Here is a 24,753-nt window from a genome sequence, read left to right as displayed (position 1 = left end):
TATGATAAATCACACTTGGGAACTTATTTCAATTCTAACACGACATACTAGTATCAACAGTGTTAGGAACAAGAGCTGTCAGTTGACAGCGCACTCGACTATTCTCAGTGCTTGATAGTATAATATAAGCTATGAGTAAAACTTTAACATTACAATAAGCATATTCTAAGTCGAAAAGGGGCCATAATTCAGTCAAAATGCTTGATAGAGTTGCCTCCTCCTTTTTACAGACTGGAGTCATGATGGTAAACAAGTATGCAAAATATGAAAGCAATATCTCAATGGACTTTGAAAATATTTGGGGTGGCATGCAAACTTGTGTGAAGCTCACGCTCACCCCAGCGCCGATGCCGGGGTAAGTAGGATAGCTCCCCTATTCTTTGAATAGTCGAGCTAAAAATGTAACTACTTTTTACGACCATGCTACGCACCTGGATCGGATGACGTCACTGCACACGAGTGGTTTACTGCAGAATAACCCGAGATAGACTTTGCTCTACATGTATGTAGGTTATTTGCTGGTCGTGTTAGAATCTTTGATGTATGATCTAAACATTTATAGTTGTCAGAAACAGAGGCATGATTCTAGAGCTCCTGCTATCCTTGTTTGAGCAAGCCGAGGTAGAACAGCACAATACATAGTATATAGGGATTTTGCCTGGAATTGACATGGAGTTCAAACAAAGGGAAACATTTGAGCAATCCGAGTTTTGAGCAAATGAAGTAAGACTGTATATAAATCCTGCAAATTTTGAAAATAATTGTTCATAGTGTAAAAAGCCTTGAAATGATTTTCAGATTTCAATGACTTTATTCCAAAACTTCAGAAACAAAGAAACCCCAAACATTCTTACAACTACACCATATATATTTCAAGCAAATTTAAGGTCTAGTGCCCTTAGTTAATGCTGATGCAGACTTAGAGCATATAAGTAGTGTCTGGTATCAGATACTTCTTGAAATCAAAATCTCTTATTTCAAAATATAGATTCTACAAAGCTAGTTACAAGACACATTTAAAGCTAAAGGATTGGCCAAGATATAGCAAGACTAAATATATGATGCTAAGCAGTAGAGCCAAATAGAGGAAACGTGTTTCTTGTAAGAAAAAAAATAAGAAAACCCAAGAAAACTATACATCAGCTTTATAATGGATGCTACTCACCTTTATAGTGCAATTTCAAATAAAATTCTGTTATACAAACCTTTTCTATCAACCACATTTTCTAATTATCTAACTTTTTTGCATTTTCTCCACAGGGAGATTTAACATCCAACTGAACAACTGACTAGATGCCTAATGAAGAAGGCAAAAAGTATGAAGGGAAAGTTGGCAATTTCTCGTTTATTTACAGCTTAATAAGAGGAAAAGTCTGGATTGTCAAATGAAAGAAAATACAGAAAATATGAAAAGTTTTAACAGTTTTTTCCTAAAATTAGTTGTCCATTGTCTGGCACTTTTATCAGTGATAAATCTGTTATTAAATTGGTTGTCAATTAATACCTGTGAAAATTATTTTAAAGCAGTCTGTCTGGGATAGACACCATCATACTTTCTGTAAATGCTTGGTTTAGTTCCAAAAAAAAAAAAACTTTTGCTATTCATTTCATAAAGGGGTAAAATGAAATATGGCAACTTTTTTTTCAAGATGGGCATATAAACTGTGAGGATTCATTCACAAGTAATTATCATTTTAAGGAAAGCAAAACACTGTTCTTGTTTCAGTCATTATATTTTATATCAATCACACACAAATACGTTAAATATAAATAATATATAAAGAAAGGGCTATACATGTCTGAATTTTTCCTCACAAATAAAATGACTGTTTAATGACTAAACTAGTTAATATGTTCTTATTGGGCCAGAAATGCTCATTTTAACGGATGTGGAGGACAGACAACTTTCGAGTTCAACTTCGATTCAGACAATTTAAAACTTATCTTCAAAGATTATCAAACTTTGTAGCATTTCTACTGATCAAGTTGCATAGGGTGCTTCTTGTTTTGAACACAGTTAACCAATCTGTTGCACCACAACAACCAGTAAGCCTGTTGTATTTTTAGAACTCTCTGACACAGTCTCCTCAGAATAATCCTTCACACTTGGACAATTCTCCTTTTTCACAAAGTTCACTATAATAAAACTCAATGACAGAAGAAAACAAAGAGTATACAGTAGGTATGTAAAAAATACTGATTTCTATCACAGATATGCTATATACACAGTTTCTATAAAAGTCTCGAAAAGGAAACAGTTCAGAATGAAACTGTTTCGTGAAGATGATGTGCAGTTTTCTTGGGTTTTTCCGATTTTACTTGTGTACCTGTCCAACAGTGCTCTACAAAATGCAAATGTATATTTAAGTCATTCACCAAGAAGTTGAATGATTCTTAGGCAAGCTCTACCTCCCATCCCAAAAGAACAATCACAAATATAGCGTTTATAATACACATAAAAGTAATGATGAAAAAGATAATTTTCGAACATTTTAAGAAAAGATTATTTTTCTTGAGTTACTTGAAACATAATGGAGTATTTATTTGTTAATAAGGATTCTAACACAATCTGATTCATTTTCCTAAAGAAAGGAAAATCATGTTTAACATTTAAGAAGGCTGAAAACTGTGTGTTATATAACAAATAATCAAGGCCTTCGAGTTGTTTATCATCTAATTTACCACGGTTCAGAGTTCAGATGCGTAGAGATTGAACCATGAGGGCGTTAGCCTGAGTGGTTAAATACTGAAGCATCTGAATGATGAACAGTGGTAAATTAGACGATAAATAACAAGAAGGCCTTGATTGTTTTCATTCTGACATGCTCATTGATATATATTAATAGATATTATACTGGACTTCATTTACGCGAGGAGTAATGTATCGGACGTCATGCGGAAATTTGACGTCATAATTGACGCCATATTGCTCTCTTACCGGTCCGCGCGTCAACTGTTGTTTATCGCAGAATATACAGAGCTTGATTTCCTTCTTTGTTAAACTGGAAATCAAACAGACTCATGTAAGAATATACAACTATTCATTTTTCTGACGTCACAATTATTATGTCATAGCGTTAAACGGCACAGCGAGGCACTGGAAAAGAAACCAACGGAGAACATACAAATATTTTATGAATGCCGTCAAGGGTGTATTTCAGAATCCTAAAGTAAAAAGTAAAAATCACTGAATGTTTAGAGAATAATTCTTCAAATTAAATCGAAAATTTCCCTCATCCCCAAATATGTACTGAAAATGTATGAGGATAATGAAAGTATTCAAGTATGACAATAACAAAAACTGTTCATAAGACAGCATGTTTGACCACTACAACCTCTGAGCTGAACAAGAGTTATTACCTTGAAAGACTGAATAACAACTGAACTATCATTATGGCAATGATAACAACTATTACGCAAAACTTTATGGGTCAGTCACACTACACTGTAAAGTGTTAACGGACACCCAGCGTATAGAAAAATTGCAGCAGAAAGTTATCCGGTGACGAAAAGGCATCCCCCACTGCTGCTAGGTGCTCTCACGATCAATGTATGGGGCGCATAAAACGGACAAAATGCACAATGACAGCAAGATCAATGCACATATACAGGACGAACAACGTTCAATTAACAGATATCACCGTACTAGTAACTGACTTGTACCGCGTAAAACATAAGCGCAACGCATGAGAAACTGACAAAACGTTTTGTCAGTTATCGTCCGTTGATTATACGTTACATCCACTGCATATCCGATCATAGTCCAGCCGTGAATCAGGTTCACTGGATAAGAACAGATGCGAACAGGACAAGTACAGAATAAGGAACGCACGAGTTACGAACAAAACGCGTACCAGCGCATTGCTACCGTACATCTAACGGACAACTTTGTCTGATGGTGTACGTTCCAAATTTTGAACATGCTCAAAACCTTCCACTGGATAGAACGAACATCACCAGACAAGGAGCGCAGGCGCCACATGAGAAACAGAAAAGAAACGCATGCGAACAGACACGAACGGATTGAAAATTTTGTTATACGTTGGACATCCTTTAATACTATACGGTGTAGTGTGACTGACCCATTAACAATACATGGACAATAAATTAGAATAAATTTCAAGCAACAGTTCTCTTAAAGTTTCAATCCGATATATTTATTGGTTAATGAGATATAAACCTCCACGCAAAACTTTAACCAAGGTGTGTTGCTGACAGCAACAGTGAATCCTGGATGAGTACAACAGCTCTCACTAATTCTTGGAATAATTAAGCTAAAAATAATTATGTCAGTAACTCAGTTACAGTTAAAGTGGGCAATTTTCTATCTTTATTAAATATGAAACAGTTAAGAGAGTGCTTTCCATACATTTTTTTAGAGAACATGCTAAACAAACCGACAGACAATATAATGAAAGCTGTCTGTACCAACATTTTTAGCAATATCTACAGCCATTTGAGAAATATTAGCACAGTTAGCCATTAACCACTAGAATGAATATCAGTAACATAGATCTCAGAATTAATATCCAACACCTATTACACACATAACAATATTTCTAATTTTAATGAGGCTAGGACCAAGCACGTATTTTGTTTTTCTCCTGATATTGTATAACTACTTCTAGGCCTAGTACCGAGAAATGGGAGGGGAATATTGTAGAAAGAGTTTCTGAAATTACCAATGAATTTTTAAGTTTCTCATATTCCTATAATGATAAAAAAATCTAGTTTTTAAATAAATTAAAACATGTTTTCTTTGAAATCAACATCTCTGAAGCTTTATTCTTTTCATCTTAAATTATAACAACAAAATCTTTATCTTTGATTCTTTCTAAATCAGAACAAAAATCTAGCTCTAAATTTCCATTTAAATGTCATGCAGTCAATCATTATCATATCTTAATGTCCAAGACAGCTCTAACAAAGTATCCAGTATTCTAGTTATTAAAATTGTTTCATAAAGAAAGATTTCTAAAGCTTTCGAGAAAAATTAAACAGAATAAGAACTTCCAAGCTAGCTTAATGAAGGAGCTTGTTCCCAAATGGCTCTTGTGTCAAATTTGCAGAATCAAAAACCAATAAATTACAGCTAGTTAAAAAAACACATTTTCTTTAATTTCATAATTATTATGTACTTCTTGTTCTGAATTTTACAAGTAATACATATTAACAATGACATATCTATCTTAACTGATTTAAAGGTCTGTTCATCTGCCTAAAAAGATTCATTAAGCAGGTAACTGATTTTTTTTTTTCAGCATGATTCTCAAAGACTTCAGGATATTTTTTTCAAAACTTATTTCTTACAAGTAGTTTTCTTTGTCTGTATGACTTGTACAACAATATTTTAGTTATCAGGCAATATAACTTGCCACCTCTTCACTGACAGTCCCTGTACTCTACCTATACCCAAGTCTGGGAGTACAAGCTAGTCGCTTTAAGCTATTGTAATATAGTAACTTCCCTTTATCACACCGTTAGCTTTAATTCGTAACCTTTTGAACGGAGTTCATTTTATTGCAGCCAAGTCTGAGTAGTCATTTGTTTAACAAGAGCTGTCTGATGACAGCGCGCTCGACTATTCGAAGAATTGATTGAAGAATGGGGTCAAATATTTTCCACGGTAATTCAGACAAAAGAAATAAATAGATTAGACAAAAAATGTTCTGTATTACTTTGATTTTGATAAGTCTTGCACTAAATGGGAATATATGAGCCAATTTCAAAGTCCAAAAAGGGCCATAATTCAGCCAAAATAGTTATGTACTCTTACCTACAGATGGAAATCATAATAAAAACAAGTGTTCAAAGTTTAAAAGCCATATGTCAATAGTTTTGACAAAACATGGACTGTATGAAAACAGAACCAATTTCAAAGTCCAAAAAGGGCCATAATTCAGCAAAATAGATTACAGAGTTATGTTCTCTTCTACAGATAGAGACTATTATACTAAACAAGTGATAAAAGTTTAAAAGCCATATGTCAAACACTTTACAAAAATATGAACTGTACGAAAAACTTAACCAAGATTTCTAAGTACAAAAGGCCATAATTCAGCCAAAATCTTTGATGGAGTTATGTAACTCTTGCCTATAACTGAACATGGTGATGGTTAAACAGGTGTTGAAAGTTTCAAAGCTTATCTCAAAAGACTTTGTTCAAAACATGAACTGGTACGAAATATTAACCCAGATTTCTAAGTCAAAAGGACCATATTCAGCCAAAATCCTTGATGGAGTTATGTGCTCTTGCGTATAACTGGACATGGTGATGGTAAACAAGTGTTGAAAGTTTAAAAGCTTTATCTCAAAAGACTTTGTCTAAATATGAACTGGTACGAAAAACTTAACCAAGATTCTAAGTCGAAAGGGGCCATAATTCAGCCAAAATCCCTGATGGAGTTACTACTCTTGCCTATAAACTGGCCATGGTGATGGTAAACAAGTGTTTAAAGTTTCAAAGCTTTATCTTAAAAGACTTTGTCTAATATGAACTGGTACGAAAAACTTAACCAAGATTTCTAAGTCGAAAGGGGCCATAATTCAGCCAAAATCCCTGATGGAGTTATGTACTCTTGCCTATAACTGGCCATGGTGATGGCAAACAAGTGTTGAAAGTTTCAAAGCTTTATCTTAAAAGACTTTGTCAAAATATGAACTGGTACGAAAAACTTAACCATGATTTCTAAGTCAAAAGGGGCCATAATTCAGCCAAAATCCTTGATGGAGTTATGTGCTCTTGCCTATAACTGGCCATGATGATGGTAAACAAGTGTTGAAAGTTTCAAAGCTTTATCTCAAAAGACTTTGTCAAAATGTGGACTAGTACGAAAAACTTAACCAAGGTGTGACGCCGATGCCGACACCGTGGTGAGTAGGATAGCTCTACTTATTCTTCGAATAGTCGAGCTAAAAATGCATCATTTTTATATAAAAGAGATGGTCTGGTGGTATACAAAGATAACTTTCTTTTTTGTTAAAAAATTGAATCCAAGGCACTTAATATTTCTTCCAAAGCAAGAAGCCTGGGGACAAAGCTAACATACATTAGAATGATTATTGAGGTCACACAAAACAAAACTTTGTACTTACTCTAATCTGAGTTGGTTTTTTATTTCTTTCTTCTTCAATGTCCTGGTCAAAATACACAGCTTCATGTTTAAATAAACCATCTACGCTAGTAAAATTTATGTCACCTGAGTGCAAAATGTGGATAAGTGCAATGACATAAAGAAACATTTATCCACTTTTTGCACCGAAATGACAAATTTAATATTTTTACAAAAACATGAAAAGGTACACACAGTATGAATTAGGTCATATTAACCATTTTTCATTTGGACAATTAAAATTTTTTTTTTAGGAAAAGTTCATTTCTTCCTTCAACCATTTTAGAATGGTTCAACAACAGACATACTAATATGCTTGTTTCTGTTAAAACACGGCCACGCTAAATGACATCGCATTAATGGGTGACGACATCAGTGTTTTTGTTGCCACCAAGAAAGACTGCTACCGTATTTTATCATTGGCATATTAGAATCAAATAAATGTACAGCAAACTCGTGCTTTACATAAATTTATGTACTCAAAATCGGTTATATGTCACCCGAATAACTCACTCGGGCTACGCCCTCACAAAATTATTCCGCAGATGTATACCTCTTTTTCATGTTTTAATATAGTTAAAACACGGTTTTGCTACACATTATTTCTTATTGAAAAGTTATACTGTTCAAAACCATGAAAAAACAACACTGTATGAATGAACACCAATCTATTCTAATGTGTATTGCAACCTCCTTGCTTCATGCTCTTATGAAGCAATACACTTTGCAATGCTTGTAGAAACCAGTGCATAGTTTAGCTACATATAATTAGATTCTATAGATTTTTTAATAAGATTCTAAAATGTGAGGTTAAACTTATCTTACATAAAATGTTTAGTTTTTACCAATTTTTAAGACATATCTAAACTAAAGATGCATCAACTCGAGTACAAATGTATACACCACTCCAAAAGTTTAGGTACACAAGGAATTCTGCTTAAAATGATTAGATTGAAGTATTTCTTGGGATAAGAAGTATGATGATAATAAAACTGTCTTGTTCAGTTTGAAAGTGTCTTATCTCTATCATCAAGATTTTGCTGAATTTCAGACAGCTTAAAGAGCATAATTTTGACTCTAAACTTTTGGAAAGGGACTGTACTAAATCCATTGAAAAGTGCTTTAAGAGTATTCTTTTTTCTCCTACAGTAACCCATTTACTTACATCTTTCAGTGTTTGTATAAGCCTTCTCTGTTTATCTTGCTCATATTTTGATTCATCAAGCTGCTCATTCAGTATATTTATTTCTTCCTGAAGAGCTTCTACCTCTGGCTGATGCCTGAAAATGTAACAGATATTCTAATTGGTTCTTTCAAATGTAACACACTTTCTCATTGAATATTCAAATTTTTAACAAAATATTCCTCTGCCTCAAAAATGTTACAAGCTTTCTAATTGGTGCTTATTATTGTTAAGAATATTTTCAATCTCTACAGATAAAGTTTCTCTAGCAAAATAAACATGTCTTCTTCCTCAGTATAACTGATGTTAAAATGAAAGCAACAGAATTTCTGAAACAGAACTGAAACCTGAAAAAAATACAGTAATGTAGAAAATTAATGTACTGTGCTATTACTATATCACCCCTAATTCTAAATAAAGTTACAACATCTATAAAATGACCAATATCGTATCAGGTGAAAAAGATTAAAGGGCAAGGCCATCATCACAACAATTAAATGTCTGATCTATGTGTTAAAATTCTTAAGGTTATTAAAACAGATGCCTATAGAAATAATAGACCAGGAATAAATTCCTGTTACCAAAGCATATATCATGGTTACAATTTCCTTAAATATCAAAGGTGGGGAGAGTACATTTAATCATGCTTTTATGTGCACGTGATCTCCATAACCTAATCTCTCCAACCAAAACAAACTTTGTGTACATGTTTAATAAAAATACATTAGTATAGCTTTGTTCGTGCACATCAAATCCCTTCCAAAATTAGAAAACGATACAGTCTCTCAAGCTTTAAAAAAAAATTATGTTTAAAGTTCCCTCAAATCTGACTGTTGTGTTTTAAATATACAATTTTATCAGTTACAGGTGGTCAGTCATATATTTAAGCAACAATTTATGACAGTTTTCACATTTTGTATGTTCTGTTACAAGATTTTATATTTAAAGAACAAAATACCCTCCATATACAATTAGATCCCCTTAAGAAATGTATGGCTGCTGATTTTATTTTAGAGCTCTGTATTTACCCCTATTAATATATGAAAGTATTTAAAAAGCCGATATAATTTCTAGCTTTTTTTTTTTTTAAAAAGCATTTACATTTGATAGGTATTAGGATATTTCAACAATCTGAACACAAAAAAAAGTTTTATAACTGTGTGTAGCTTCAGAATTTATTTTCCCCAAAGTTACGAAGACAGGCAAAGAGAGGTAATAATGATTTTTTAGAACTTGTATTTCTAATGTATTAATCAGCTACATATATAGGAGAGATCGCCGTGACGTCACGCATTAAACTGTTATCTGTGTTGCAAAACAAATGTTTTTAACATTTTGTTAGGATCGGATTTTTAATTTAATAACTTTTCGTTTCATTATGGATTTAAAATTCAAAAGTTTTGAAATGCTTACGATTTTCATATTCTATTTAAATATCTTTTTAAATGAATAACCATGTAAATGACATATGATTTTAATAGCGGCGTAGGATGCTCCAAACTTTAGAAAAACAGCTGTAAGTAAGCGTTCATAATAATCAATTTTATTTCAAAATGAAATTAAAGTAATCAATAAATTGCTGTTTATATTCTTTCCATTGATCAAAGATTATTGGATATCATTGTTTTAAGAAAGTTTAAGCGTTAGAATTACATTATGTTAAAAAAACATGTACGCTCGTGTCTGCCCACCCGTTATTTGTCTTACATTTCTAAAAATAGAAAATATCAAGGACTTGTATACAAACACGATCTCTCCTATACTTGAATAACTATAATGCAATATATTTTATATTTATATCATTCCTTAGGCAAAGTATGTTTGAAAAATCTCTACATATGCTAAAATAACTCTAAGCTGGGCAACTGGGATAGGAAAATCAAATTTTAAAAATACTTCCTGTATACTGGTAACCCTTTGAGAACACAAATTAAGTGTAAATGAGAAAATGGTTAAGTCTGGAACAAATCTATTACCTGACTATCTGATTAACCACATTAAACTTAACTAATTTGCAACTGATCAGTCTGTATATTGGACATTTTCATTGGTTACAGTTCCACATAGTAGCCAATCAGAAGTGTCAAGACAAAAGAAGCAATGAACCACAACTTACTCTCTACAGCACATCCTAAATATGAATACGCACCATGCAATTAATAAAAACAAAAAACACAAAAAAACTATATGAATTAGTATCTATTCATCATTAAAAATAAAAAGTAAGTTTGAAAAATAAATATATTTGAGTTTTAATATGATAAAATATGTCTTTTCATTTCAGACTATGCTCAACTACAGTCTATATCTTTTCCTGTTATTTATCTACATATGCACATGTTGTTTTTTAAATGTACTTGTTTATTTGCATATCTATGCTCCTGTTTAATTTTTCTCTGTGAAATTTCCTAATGGAGTCACCTAAGTTAGTCATTATAATTTTAATGGCATTTACTGATGACCCTAATTGTTGTACCAAAGTGGAAAAAACATCCTGTGCAAATGCTTACCTTGGCCTGTAGTAAATGAAAGAAATAAAAAGAGAATAAGTAAATAAAAAAACTACTGGAATTTTGTATTTTCACTAGAAAATAAAAATAACAACATAAGCTAAAGAACAATATAAACAATAAAGAAAAGTACACACTGCATGTGATGGGGAAAAATTGGATAAAAGCCAAAAACTATGGTCTTCTAAAGTGCATAATATATGTCTTTCACAGTTTCTTTTTCAGTACTAATAGGTAAAACTGATCACAAGTCACAACTGTGTTAACATGTGATTCAAGTAAAGACATTGGTGATATGTCAGAAACACAGTGCTAGACAAATTGGTGTGTCAAAACAAATTATCTGAACTTTTTCATGTACAGTATTATTTCAAAAACATGTCACACAATGTGGTTTCAGGTTGCAAAAAGTACTCAATAAATATAAATCAGCAAGTCTTGATTACATATAACGTACTATACTGTCTCTGTGTTAGACACCCAGTCTCCCCCACCCCAACAACAAACATGTATCAGGTCTTGTTCTTTTGGAATAAAAAATGTCATTGACAATATAACTGGAAATTTTGATATTTCTTTCAAACTTTCTAACCTAGTTTCAGTATATTAAATTCCAACATTCGAACAATCTCACTTTCAATATAGTACCAGTTTTGTACATTAGAGACAATACAGTATTGACTACAGTTTGTGAAGCATTATAAAATAAATAGACAACATTTCAAACCTATTTCCTATCAATGCAATGGCTGATCTGTTTTATGCCTGCCAATGGTTACAATAAAAGGGGAGTTTTTGAGAAATTTTGGAAGCCAGTTAAAGCTTTGCTGGAATAACCCCTATAATTATGTAGCTATTTTTGCCAACCTTGTACCTCCCTCCCCTCACCTGAGTTTCAAAGTTCTTCATGTTCTTTCATCCTTTCCTAAACAATGCTTCACAAAACAGCAAGTGATTAAAGTTAAAAGAGAAAATGGGTCATATTTTGATGGAACAGAATCACGTCTACCAAAAGGTCACATGGCACAGCTAAACTTACGATGACTTCCACCTGTCAAAGCATTAAAAGAAACTCTCAAATCCAAATATAACATTTCTACAACAGGTAAGAAGCCATCTACTCTGTGCAAGACATTTGAGCCGCACCATGAAAAAACCAACATAGTGCATTTGTGCGGTCTGGTCAGGATCCATCCTGTTCGCTAACCGATTTTCTAATTGCAATAGGCTTTGAAAGTGAACAGCATGGATCCTGACCAGACCGCATGGATGCGCAGGTTGGTCTGGACCCATGCTGGTTGCAAATGCACTATGTTGGTTTTCTCATGGTGCAGCTCAAATCTTTTTACCTTTTTCTTACTTTATTACAATAAAGACATATTATAAATACAATAATTTGACAACGAAACCAGGGGTTGTGAGTTCAAGCTCCCGCTCCAACTAAAAATTACTAACATTGGGATAAGAGTCCCATGTATGGGTGCTTTACACCTGGCATGCTAAAGAACCAGGAAAGCTTCTGGAATTGGAGCATCTTTTGTATCTTGCACTATTCTCCTACTAACATTACTAACAGTCTTCTGGAGGAGTCGCCCATACGGAATACTGGTGGCAACTATAAACTAGAACTGTCACAGGAGTGACTCATACCCCAACCATACTGTCTTGTCACAGAAGAATGGCAACCATAAGTAATCTTAAAAATACTTAGAATAATATAAAAATGTCAAAAAAGCTTAATACTTAAAAAGAAGTTTACTCGTCTTTGGAGTACTTCATCCTGGGCTTCCACATTTAAGTAATACTAGTATAATTATGTGCCCTGGATGAGGGATGATAAATACAGTTGAGACTGCCTTAACGACCCCCTGAATTTAGCGACTCCCTGTCATATGCGACCTTATTTTATGCTCCGGACGCAATTTACTATTAAAAGAGTCTGAATTAAGCAACCCCCAGCGCGACAAGCGACTGTGAAATCAGGCTCCCGAATCGATATTTAGACCGTTTTCAGCGACTTTGAGACGCTCCCTCGCAAGATTTTACACGACAGAGTTACCGTTCTTTATCCCGCGGGAAGTTGTTTGAGACGAGAACTTATTTGTTTACAAAAGATGGCTGATGAAAAACATAAACAAGAACTGTTTTTACATTAGAACAGCGTGTTAAGGCATTTGAATTGCGCGATTAGGGAAAACCAGCGTATAAAGTCGCTGAAGAATTCGGAGTCGGTGCATAAATTAACTTTATTCCTGGTGAAACAAAAATATGGCGGTATTTAACAGGAAACGACGAAGTAAACACAGATAAAAGATGCAGTCAATAATCGAATAAATGTCAATGAACAATTAGTACACAAAATATAAATATCATAAACCTCAGTGTGTAAATAGTTCAAATGGAACATTTATATTTTACTGCTCCCCTTTATTTTCTTGCCAGGTCATGAACTTTTAAATTTGTTTTATCAACATTATACAAATGATGCAAATTATTTGAAATTTATATTTTATCAATATGCAATTAAAGAAATAGTATTTAATCATTTTCCACTCCTACCTTAAAAAAGGCCAATATATAAGTATCCGATATTCATGGACTTTAATTGGAAAAATATATGAAACCAGCGTCATCCTGTCAAGTGAGACTGTTTTAAGAGACTCCCTGTCATATGTGACCTTTTTCGCTGCTTCCCAAAGTCGGTCTCTTAAAACAGTCGCGACTGTATAAAAAATCTTTAATATTAGAGATACACTAAAGGTGAATACAAAAAAGTGTCTTACCGACCAAAGTTACGACAGAAAAATGTATTTACTTTTTGCATAGGACTGATGATAAAAAAAGTTAGAAAAATACCTAAAATATTGAAAATCTAAAAATAGGATTTCTAAAAATAGACTAATTCCTGGAATTTAAGGGGAAGAAACTCAGTACAAAAGTTAAAAAAGGTTACTTCCCTTTGGCTCTAAGCCAATCAGAATGAGATATAGTGAAAATACATCAAAATTAACCTTAAATTCTAAGTAAATTCAAGAAAAATTGGTTTTAGAGTTATGCACCTTGTGTCACATGATGTGGGTGATGAGGTGGAACATCTATTTTAAGTTTAAATAAAATCCATTCAGTAGTAACTGAGATACAGTGAATATACATCAAAATTAACCTTAAATTCTAAGTAAAAAGGGGCATAATTCATGAAAAATTGGTGTCAGAGTTATACACCTTGTGGCACATGATGTGGGTGATGAGGTGGAACATCTATTTTAAGTTTGAATAAAATCCATTTTGTAACAACCGGGATATAGTGAAAATACATCAAAATCAACCTTAAATTTAAAATAAAAAGGGGACATAATTCATAAAAAAATGATGTCACAGTTAAGCACCTTATGTCACATGATGTGGGTGATGAGGTGGAACAACTATTTCAAGTTTGAATCAAATCCATTTTGTAATAACTGAGATATAGTGAAAATACATCAAAATTAACCTTAAATTCTAAGTAAAAGGGGACATAATTCATAAAAACTTGGTGTCAGAGTTATGCACCTTGTGTCACATGATGTGGGTGATAAGGTGGAACAACTATTTAAAGTATGAATCAAATCCATTTAGTAATAACTGAGATAACAGATTTCGGGACGGGACGGGACGGGATGCGACACGACAAAACTGACTCCTATATACCCCCCCCCCAAACATGTTTGGTTGGGGTATAATAAGCTTACATACACACACATACAATAATTTCACAGCTCTGCGCCAAAAGTGTTAGATACAAAACAATCTCTGTGTGAATTAGCTAAATGCATATTCTTATATCAGTGAACAATTCTTGTAACCTTCACACTCTTTAGTATTAGGATGAGAAATATTCCATTGAACCTTGCTTGAACCTTGAATTCTATGTTAAATGTGGAATAACACTGTCATAAACTCTGATTGTACTTTTACCTAGTCAACCAATAACTGAATGTTCTAAGAATCCAATTTTAATATTTTACATCAATTTTATATGAGCCGTGCCATGAGAAAACCAACATAGTGGCTTTGCGACCAGCATGGATCCAGACCAGGCTGGTCAGGCTCCATGCTGTTTGCTTTTAAAGCCTATTGGAATTGGAGAAACTGTTAGCGAACAGCATGGATCCTGACCAGACTGCGCGGATGCGCAGGCTGGTCTGGATCCATGCTGGTCGCACACCCACTATGTTGGTTTTCTCATGGCACGGCTCATATATGTTTTGCTTAAAGTCACACTGACAAAAGTCCTCATAGTTATTGTGACTGTCCAGATCCAAAGGTAGAGAGATACAGCAAATACCCTTCTTCACATCTTTTCCAGACAAAGGCAGGAACCATACTGCAAACAGACGCCTTTCCAGAACAAGCTTAAAAGCTTCCTCTCTTAATAAAGGGTTGTTTTCTTGAAACATGATAGAGGGAAGGAGCAAGTTAATCAAAGGTCCTTTTAACAATTCAGCCATGAATGCTGCTTGATTGTAAAGTATTTTTTACAAATGCTCAAAGTTAACTTTAAATTCAAGTTATTATTATTATTATACCAAATTTATATGTAAGTTACCTGTATTATAAATGAGCTCGAAATTTTCGAAAAATTCTCACAAGGGTAATATTATACTGTAACTAAAGCTCACAAATTGCAATATATCGCATGTAAATAATTAATTGCTTATTACTAAATAAAGCTGCTTTAAATTGAAATGTTATCTAGTAATAATGATGAGTCTACCATGTTATGTTACATAATGTATTTATTTCATATTTTCCCATGGTTTATTGAAATGTAATGGTGGATAATACTGTTTGAAACAGTGGCATTGTCATTTTATATCATTCATTATTACATGACTCCTTATATAAATCACAGTTTGGCACTAAATTTTGATGGGCTTAAGTAAAAACCTGAAAAAAAAAATAATTATGAAAATTAATTTTTAAAGTTATGTATTAAATCAATCATTGTATTACTTTCAAGCCAACAGTCAAAACTACTTTTTTGGCTACAAATGTATACTTTTAATGAACTACACTTGAATGCAAAAAAATGAAATCATATGTATTATAAATAACTAGAAATTCTTTCAAAAAGATACATTAACAAAGATATAAAATTAGATAACTACATTATAAAAACAGAAAGATATTATATACTAAGGCCCTACCATATTAAAATGTAAATGAAATCTGAATTTAACAATTGCACAAGAGCTGTCTGTTGACAGCACGCTCGATTATTTGAAGAATTGATGGAAGTATGGGGTCAAAATGTTACCAGAGATTTTCAGATAAAAGAAGAAAATAGATAATACAAACACTGTACCTGTCTCTGTGGATTTGGTAATAAACAAGTGTTCAAAGTTTCAAAGCCACATGCTGAATAGTTTTGACAAAACATTGACTTGTACAAAATCTAAACCAATTTCCAAGTCCAAAAAAGGGCCATAATTCTGCCAAAATAGTTGACAGAGTTATGAACTCTTGCCTACAGGTAGAGACTGTTATAATAAACAAGTGTTCTAAGTTTGAAGTAAATACATTTGATGGTATACAACATATTACCATTTCATAAAAACTTTAACCAACGCCGGTCGATGCCAGCGCGAGTATAATAACTCTCATATTCTTCGAATAGTTGAGCTAAAAATTATTAACTTAAATTTCACCATGCAATACCATAAATAACATGTATAACTACAACTGCCATATTACTGTAAGCAGTTGCATAAACTTTTCATATAAGTAGAACATAAGCATGCAACAAGGGATATGGACAGTATCCCCATACCCAGAGAACAAAATCTTCCCCACCGCTCAATTTTACCAAGGTTGAAAAAATTCCCCTTATCATTTTTTTTTCTCATTATATCAAGGGGGTGGGGGTTGGGAGGGAGGGGCTTTTGTCGGCCTTAGTCAAACTGAGCAGCAGAGGTGAGGGGGTGCGGGGGTGGGGTGGATATGTCCTACATTCATGCAACAACAATGACTTTCACCATATGAAATGAATGAACAGGTTACTCAAAAATGCCCCATAAAGCATGTATTAATAACCAAAATATAAACAGCTGCAAAATAACTTATTAAACTTTTAACAATGATGATTACTGATCAGACTAATACTTTAAAAATTATTCACTGTGAAAAGAATATTATATCTGATTCAATAGACAAACTGAAATGTTTCAAGACTTTTAGCAAGACTGAATGTTCTAAAGGACGTGGTTACAAATCAGGACATCTTACAATTACATTCATCATAAATGCCAAACTGACCAGACTTTTGAAAATATTTTCTCTAATTTCAGAAACCAGTTACTATAATCCTCATTGCCCTTATTACTCGAGCTACAGTCATGGGACTGAAAAATGTAATTAGAACTAATTTCTATCCCTACACAAAAAGCAATACAAGAGAAAAAAAATCCTTTTATCGTTTTTTTTTTGTCTTTTAAATAACAGACTTTGTATAAAAAGCCATCACAATATAAATCACCACGTCTTGTAGACAAATTTCAAAGCAGCCAGATGATAACTGTCTTTTTTCTATTTCAAAATCTTTTCTTCACGAAAAGAGAAAGTATAATTATTTCAAAGTTGCTTGGCAACATGTTTTTTAACACAGTCCTTTGTTTCATTTTGACTTACATTTCATATTACAAAAGGCGTATTCTGTAACATTACCTATAAGGTATCAAACAGAACTTAGGAGGAAAAAAGTTACTGTTCAGAAATTTGTCAGCAAGATGTATAAATAAATAAATCAATAGCCAGCTGGTGCAAAAAAAACTTGCTAGGATTAACGCTTTAACTGTTAAACTATTCCTTTTACCTGACCCGCATTGTTGGAAAAAACGGCAAGTGCGGTTGCAACAAATGTTGTTGACTAAAAAAAGCATACAAATGTATATTTGACAATGGTAAATATTGTTTTTTATGAAACACTACCTTTTATTGTTTCTAATTAAAACACTCTTTACTGTGACACAGGTGTACAATGCAATGACATGGGTACTGACAATGGAATTCTTGTTTATTCTACATTTTGACATGTTCTATAACTAAGCTTTATGCTGCAAATATAACAGGAAAAATATTATATTAAGAAGACATCTTTATTCTTCTATTAAGGCAGTATTTAAACCCAGTCTGATGCAGTGACAGCACCAGGCCTGAGCAAATGGATTACTTTTATCCCTGTTCACCACCAAAAAATTGCACAAATGATGTTGATAAGCATGGTTTTCCTTGCATCAAATGAATGACGTCACATTTCTGATATACAATCTATTTTGGTTCTTTAAACACAATTCTGACTGCTTTGATTAGAAACAATTCTGAAGGTATAAAACTTTTTTTTTATTTTAGTAACACATATGAAATAAACATGCAAACATTCCACAGGATATCAATACTGTATTTGAAGTTCACACAATCATTCAAAACTAGAGATGTTTTTGAGAAAAGCGCATGTCTCCCACAACTGCACCCAATCAGACTTTCAGTGCTTTGATTATCAAAAACAATGTTTCAAGGGCCATAATACCGAAGTGCCTGGGCTGATTTGGCTAGTTATTGCATTTGGCCGAGGACTTATTGGCAAACCCATTTTGTTCATTAGTTTGGTGAAGATCAGATGAGAAATGTCTGACTTAGAGTGCGTACAAGATTTGTGACAGACAGACGGACGGACTGACAGGAGTAAATCAATATGACTCCCACCACGAGACATAATAATATAAGTGAACAAAATAATGGAAGACAAAAAGGTTACATAGTAAACCAAGTTATATTAGCACATTTTCATGCACTTCTGCTTAACTAGCAAAATATTTGCCTTTAAAGTATTAATTTTGCAATTAAAAACAAAGGCCATTAGATTTTGATATCAATATTAATTTTTACCATCCAGGAATTAGTTGACACATTTTATTCGAAACTAATATAACTATCACTAGTATTTCCATTCAATGCAAAATTAAAGTTTTTTTCACATAAATTACCAATTTAAAGTCATGACAATTTATATGTTTCTTCCACAGAGAATTGCTAGTCTCAAAAAAATACTTAAGCATTAAAAAAATCGAAACATTAACCAAACTAAAAAACGTTTTCAGTTTTAATAAAACTATAATCTACAGTAAGAAGATATCTTGTGGTTTTAATTATATTGGGAAGAAGAAATTTAACGTCAGCAATCGCCCACACAAAATTTATTTCCACTGTGTAATCGCCCACATTCTACAGTAAGTAACTGAAATTCTTTTGTCACAGTTTTGATCTAATCAGGTATCTTAAAATGGACAAAAAGTCTGGATCAAAATACCAACCACCAGTAGAAAACGATTTTCAAATAACCAAAGTAATATAGAAGTCCTTGACAGAAGTGGAAATCAATGTTAAAGTCTGCATCAACAAAATTTTAAGATTGGCAAGAAAACTAATAACATACAAAGTTTTGGCATAATAACTATAGTTGTAAAATTACTGTCTGCTTTTCTAGCAGAATTTATGTTATTAACTACATGACATTTACACTGTTTCAATAAATGTTGTCATATTTCTTCAAACTATTTTGCTACGTATGTAAACTAAAATGTACATAGTTTCTTTTCAGCCTTTTCTGTTCTATGTTTAATTATAAGAAAATGGATTGTGCAGACACAAAAAAAAAGTTTATAATATTTAAGTTTTTATTATTATTAAGACAATATAGGATATTACAAATCATTTACTTCTGTTCTAGAATGGCTAAATGCATACCGTAGATACCCATATATAATGCGCAGTTTTTTGACCCCCGGGACCACCCCCGCATCATGGGTGCGCATAATACACAGGACTGGTATAGACAATTTTCAAACTTCAAAACAAGTTTGTAAACGATGTTCGCCATTTTGGTAAAGGGAAACTACTCCCCGCACTTACTGTCACCGCTAAAATTTAAGAATGCCGTTACGTTCTGTAAAAGATCGAATGGTTTATTTTTCTTTCAAACAAAATTAATTTCATATAAATTTAAAAGTATTTTGATGAAAGAAAATGTTAATAAATCACAAAAATTATGATACTAATTAAAGATCAAGAATTATCTTTAACCGAGATCAAACTGTGAACAACATAATTGACATGAGGTGACACGTTAATTGCCGGTAATTACTGGCTTTACGTGACAAAAGGACTATCACACCTTTTGTTATTGGTTTGAATTGAGAAGCTCATGTTATTTTGAAAGATACCATTCCGAAATATTGAATCAGCTGCTGTTTATTTATTCAAAATAGTTAATTAAAAAGGTAAAACAACAAATAAAACAATATTTTACTGGTTTTATTTTCGAGAAAACAAAAATCGATAGTACCGAGAGACCGATGCTGCTCTCCGCAGCGGAAATAAGATTTATTACCGGTGTCGATGTAAACTCTACTTTCGTTTTCCATCCACCTCAAAATTGACCAAAAATGTTTTTTCCCCAGGATTTTGGGCAAAAAACGGGGGTGCGCATTATACATGGGTATCTACGGTATATAATAATTTATATTATGTAATGTATGTAGATGAGACTCAAATAAACAATAAAATAAAAAGAAATTAAGAAACTGTGTCAGTTAACAAGTTTAATATTTATGAACTATATATTTTTACCCCATATGACCATATTTGGGACTATAATAGTTATCATTATACAAGTCATTCAACAGAGTGGCAAGATGTCAGTCTGGCTTGTGATTGGTTATTGCCACTTTTGATTTTGTCACATTAAAAATAGCAGTGACCTGGTATCAATTTTTGTCAACATTTACAAATTGTTCTCAAAATATGAGGTTTCAATTGCTTGCATCATATATGATGGATTGATAATTCATTTTAGCACCAGTTCCATTTCAAGTGTTATCTTCTTACACAAAACCTTCATAAAAGTTCTCAAACCCTAACTGTATGTCTTATATTTGTCTAAACGAGTACTGTGCCAGTATAAACATTGTCTGTTTCAAGTATGGTTTGAGACTTGCAACCTACTGCCCCAAAGTCTGACTTCTGGAATATCGAAATTGATCCAAGTCTCAGTTCTTGCATATATATACACTGACCTTGTATGTCTATAATGACCTTGTATATCTATACTGATCTCAAGTCCGAGTTCTTGTATATCTATAATGACCTTGTATATCTATACCGATCTCAAGTCCGAGTTCTTGCATATCTATAATGAACTTGCATATCTATACTGATCTCATGTCCGAGTTTTTGTATATCTATAATGAACTTGTATATCTACACTGATCTCAAGTCCGAGTTCTTGCATATCTATAATGACCTTGCATATCTATACTGATCTCATGTCCAAGTTTTTGTATATCTATAATGAACTTGTATATCTATACTGACCTCAAGTCCAAGTTCTTGCATATCTATAATGACCTTGCATATCTATACCGATCTCAAGTCCGAGTTCTTGTATATCTATAATGACCTTGCCTATCTATACTGATCTCAACTCTGAGTTCTATCATATCTGTACTGACATTTAGTCTGAGTTCTGATATATCTATAATGGCCTCATGTTGAAGTTCTGGCTAATCTATATTGTCCTCATGTCTGAGATCTGGTATTTCTATATTAATCCCAAGTCTAAGATCTCCCATGTCTTTACTTATCCTATGTCTGGTCTCAGGAATGTGCAATTTGACATAAAGTTTAAATTCCAGCATATTTGTCTTGATATCATGTATGGATTTCTGTACTTCTTTACTGACCTCAAATCTTTGATCTGATATCTCTCTACTGATGTTAAGTCTTGATTTATTTATGAAAATACTGGCCAGTCAGGGACACCTTATGGAATCGCAATTTAGGACTGCTGACAAAGTAGACTTTGGATACAGAATAGAAAATTCTTAAAGTTTTAATTAACCCAAAATGAAGAAGGTATCCCTTACACTGTTGGCCTCCAGTAGGACATCACCTTTTCACTTCAAATCTAATTTCTGTGGTCTAGCTCAGTATACATGGTACATACATGTTTTGGATCCACAAGGTTATCTTTTATATTGCACTAGAACTGGGTCTGAATCATCTGATTGTACTTTTAACACCATCAAAGAGAAGTTCCCTCCAATATCAAAGTATCTTGCCTCTTTGTTACATACATGTTTATACTTATACAATATGTAATCATGCTGTAAAGGGGGAATTTATACTTGAAATTCTGTTTACATATAAGGTGCCTGAAGTTGGTCAAATATCTACAAAGAAAAGTTCTATTGCTAAACTCAATCAGTCTGTTAATTCAGTCTTTCAGACTTTCATTTCTGTGTTGCAGCAGCCACTAATCAAAGTAACTCATCCACAGTGGATTGCTAAAATCATCTCAAAATCTGCTATATATTGTATTTTTTGAAAAGTGACCAATGTGTAAGGTTATTTACATGATTATTTTACAAAGTTCAGGTCGGAGTAAAGCATTTGAGATAATATTAACAAATTCAACATTATCATAATATCGAATCAAAGTACTTTCCATGTTACTCCAATACAATATATTCATATCAAAATGTGGACATCAGATATCTAAATGTTAACCAAACTGCTAGCAATTTTTTTATTCTTCTGTGACTTAAGGATACATGTGTAATAGCCTCAATTTCACCAAAGCGTACATACAACTTGATAATTAAGCTTTAAAAATGTCAACGATAGAAATTAGTGCATATTGACAATAATATAGTGACAGAGTTTTTCAAAAAATTCCTTAATTACCTCCCATGATAATTTGGTTTTCATGAGTTATCTCCCTGAAAACTAGAAAAAAATGATCCTTATCCTACCTTTCCACGGGGAATTTTAGATTTCTTTTGATATTTGTAGCAGAATTATATAATGCAGCTTTCTACTGCAATATTTTCTTGAAACTCAAGTTCAATTCTCATAATCAATGAAATTATATATTTCCCATAGGCATCATTGTTAACTTCAATACCGATTATCTCCCCAAAAAAATTATGAAATTTGAAAAATCTCTCGGTGAAAATTTTTTAATTTTGAATGTCTTTAAAGTGACCAGATTTCATTTAAATATTACCATCCAGTTACAAGATATGAAATATGGCTATTACACCATGTTATCCTTAAACCATTATCTTTATTCAAATTTTCATTCATGGTAAATTAAAAAAAAAACATCATTAATTAAGATTGCTGCAGTATTTGTATAAACTTCAGGCAAAAAGGGCTATAACTGCTAAAAATTTACTGATACTTTATACAACTAAAATCCTTGATCAGTGATATGAAATTTTTATGACATTTGACCAACTTGCGATAACATGGCATTTAAAGAAGACTTTAAAACATTTTCAAATATAGACATAATGTTTGAGATGCACTGATGTGTAATGAAACTGAGACTGTTAAATGTCAGACAGACCCAAGAGAATAACGCTCTTACATTATTGTCAAGAGAAGGTAGCTAGCTGGGCAAAACTACTTTCATAATTTGTAAATTTAAGTACATTTTTTACATTTAAGTTTTAAATTTAAGTCAGTTTTTCAGACGTAAGTACATTTTTTTTTTATAATTTGCAAAGTTTGAATGCAACCTGAGCTATTCATTCACACAATGTTCTAATACTTGGACACAGTCTTGCACTTAAGCCTGTATCTCTGTTTGGTACAGAAATGTCAGGGTTTGACCCAGGAGTTTATAATGTTACACTAAATTAGTTGTATTCTTGGATAAAACAACTGGGTAGAAAAAACTGTATATGACTAGAATCATTTGCTAACTGAACAAGGCAAGTAAGAGAAAATGTAGAATTGTCAAAAACACTTTTGGGAAGTAATAATTGACGAGTGTTTGGTAGCTAAGTGTTGTGATACTGACATGAATGAACTGACCAACATTGTAAATTTCAATGAAGTCTGACTGACCTTATTTATGCCAAAGATATCAAATATATTGGCACAACAAGAACAACACTTACATATATGGCAAAAAATATGTATATTTTTTGTCAGACAATATGTGAACTTGTGAAAATATGTCTCAAATAGCAAAAGAAAAGATCTTGAACAGAAATACCTAGATATCTTAACATATCAATGGTAAAAATTGAAAAAGAAAAAGAATAGTGTGTTCCATTGCAATAGTAATGTACAACTTATTATCCTGACCTGACATAGTTAGCCAGGTTTGAAAACCCAGTATATTCATTTTTGGGGAAAAATCTCTTCAGCTGTGTACAATTTCGTTATAAAGTACTGAATATCCTATCTATTCAGAAAGCTGCAAAACTGTCATGTGACAAATTTATCGTAGTTATTGAAATACTAGAGCTGCTTTTGAGAAAAGCACTTGTCTCCCACAACTGCCTAATCATCATTATAGTAAGTCAGTCATTATATACTGTTTACTCACTACAAATATACCTTTGAAGAGTAAAAAGGCCGATTTTGGGTAATTCAAGGGCCATAACTCTCAAGTGCCTGGGGCGATTTTGCTAGTAATCAAACTTGGCCGAGGACTTACTGACAAACACATTTTGTTCAAGTATGGTGAAGATCGGATGAGAACTGTCCGACTTAGAGCGCGGACAAGAGTAAAAAGGCCGATTTTCAGTAATTCAAGGGCCATAATTCCAAAGTGCCTTGGCCGATTTCGCTAGTTATCGAACTTGGCCACGGACTTATTGGCAAACACATTTTGTTCAAGTTTGGTGAAGATCGGATGTGAAATATTCAACTTAGAGCGAGGACAAGAGTAAAAAGGCCGATTTTTGGTAATTCAAGAGCCATAATTCTGAAGTGCCTGGGCCGATTTGGTTACTTATTGAACTCGGCCGAGGACTTATGGTCGAACACATTTTGTTCAAGTTTGGTGAAGATCGGATGAGAAATGTTCGACTTAGAGTGCGGACAAGATTTGTGACAG

The 24,753-nt window shown here is 32.9% G+C and overlaps 1 protein-coding gene across 1 annotated transcript in view; it reads right to left on the bottom strand.

Moving 5' to 3' along the window:
* The window catches only part of LOC123566099 (myosin heavy chain, non-muscle-like), a 183,160-nt gene that overhangs the window by 78,164 nt on the left and 80,243 nt on the right, over nucleotides 1-24,753 (bottom strand). The window contains exons 28-30 of the mRNA XM_053549186.1: nucleotides 17,656-17,709; nucleotides 8,278-8,392; nucleotides 7,096-7,137 (exon numbers count right to left, since the gene is read on the bottom strand). Of these exons, the coding sequence (XP_053405161.1) occupies nucleotides 7,096-7,137; nucleotides 8,278-8,392; nucleotides 17,656-17,709 (211 nt within the window). The remainder of the gene's footprint in view (nucleotides 1-7,095; nucleotides 7,138-8,277; nucleotides 8,393-17,655; nucleotides 17,710-24,753) is intronic.

Source organism: Mercenaria mercenaria, chromosome 8 (genome assembly GCF_021730395.1).
Source record: "Mercenaria mercenaria strain notata chromosome 8, MADL_Memer_1, whole genome shotgun sequence".
NCBI lineage: Eukaryota > Metazoa > Mollusca > Bivalvia > Venerida > Veneridae > Mercenaria > Mercenaria mercenaria.
Note: the sequence above shows the minus strand (reverse complement) of the source record. Positions and strands in the feature narration are given on the sequence as shown.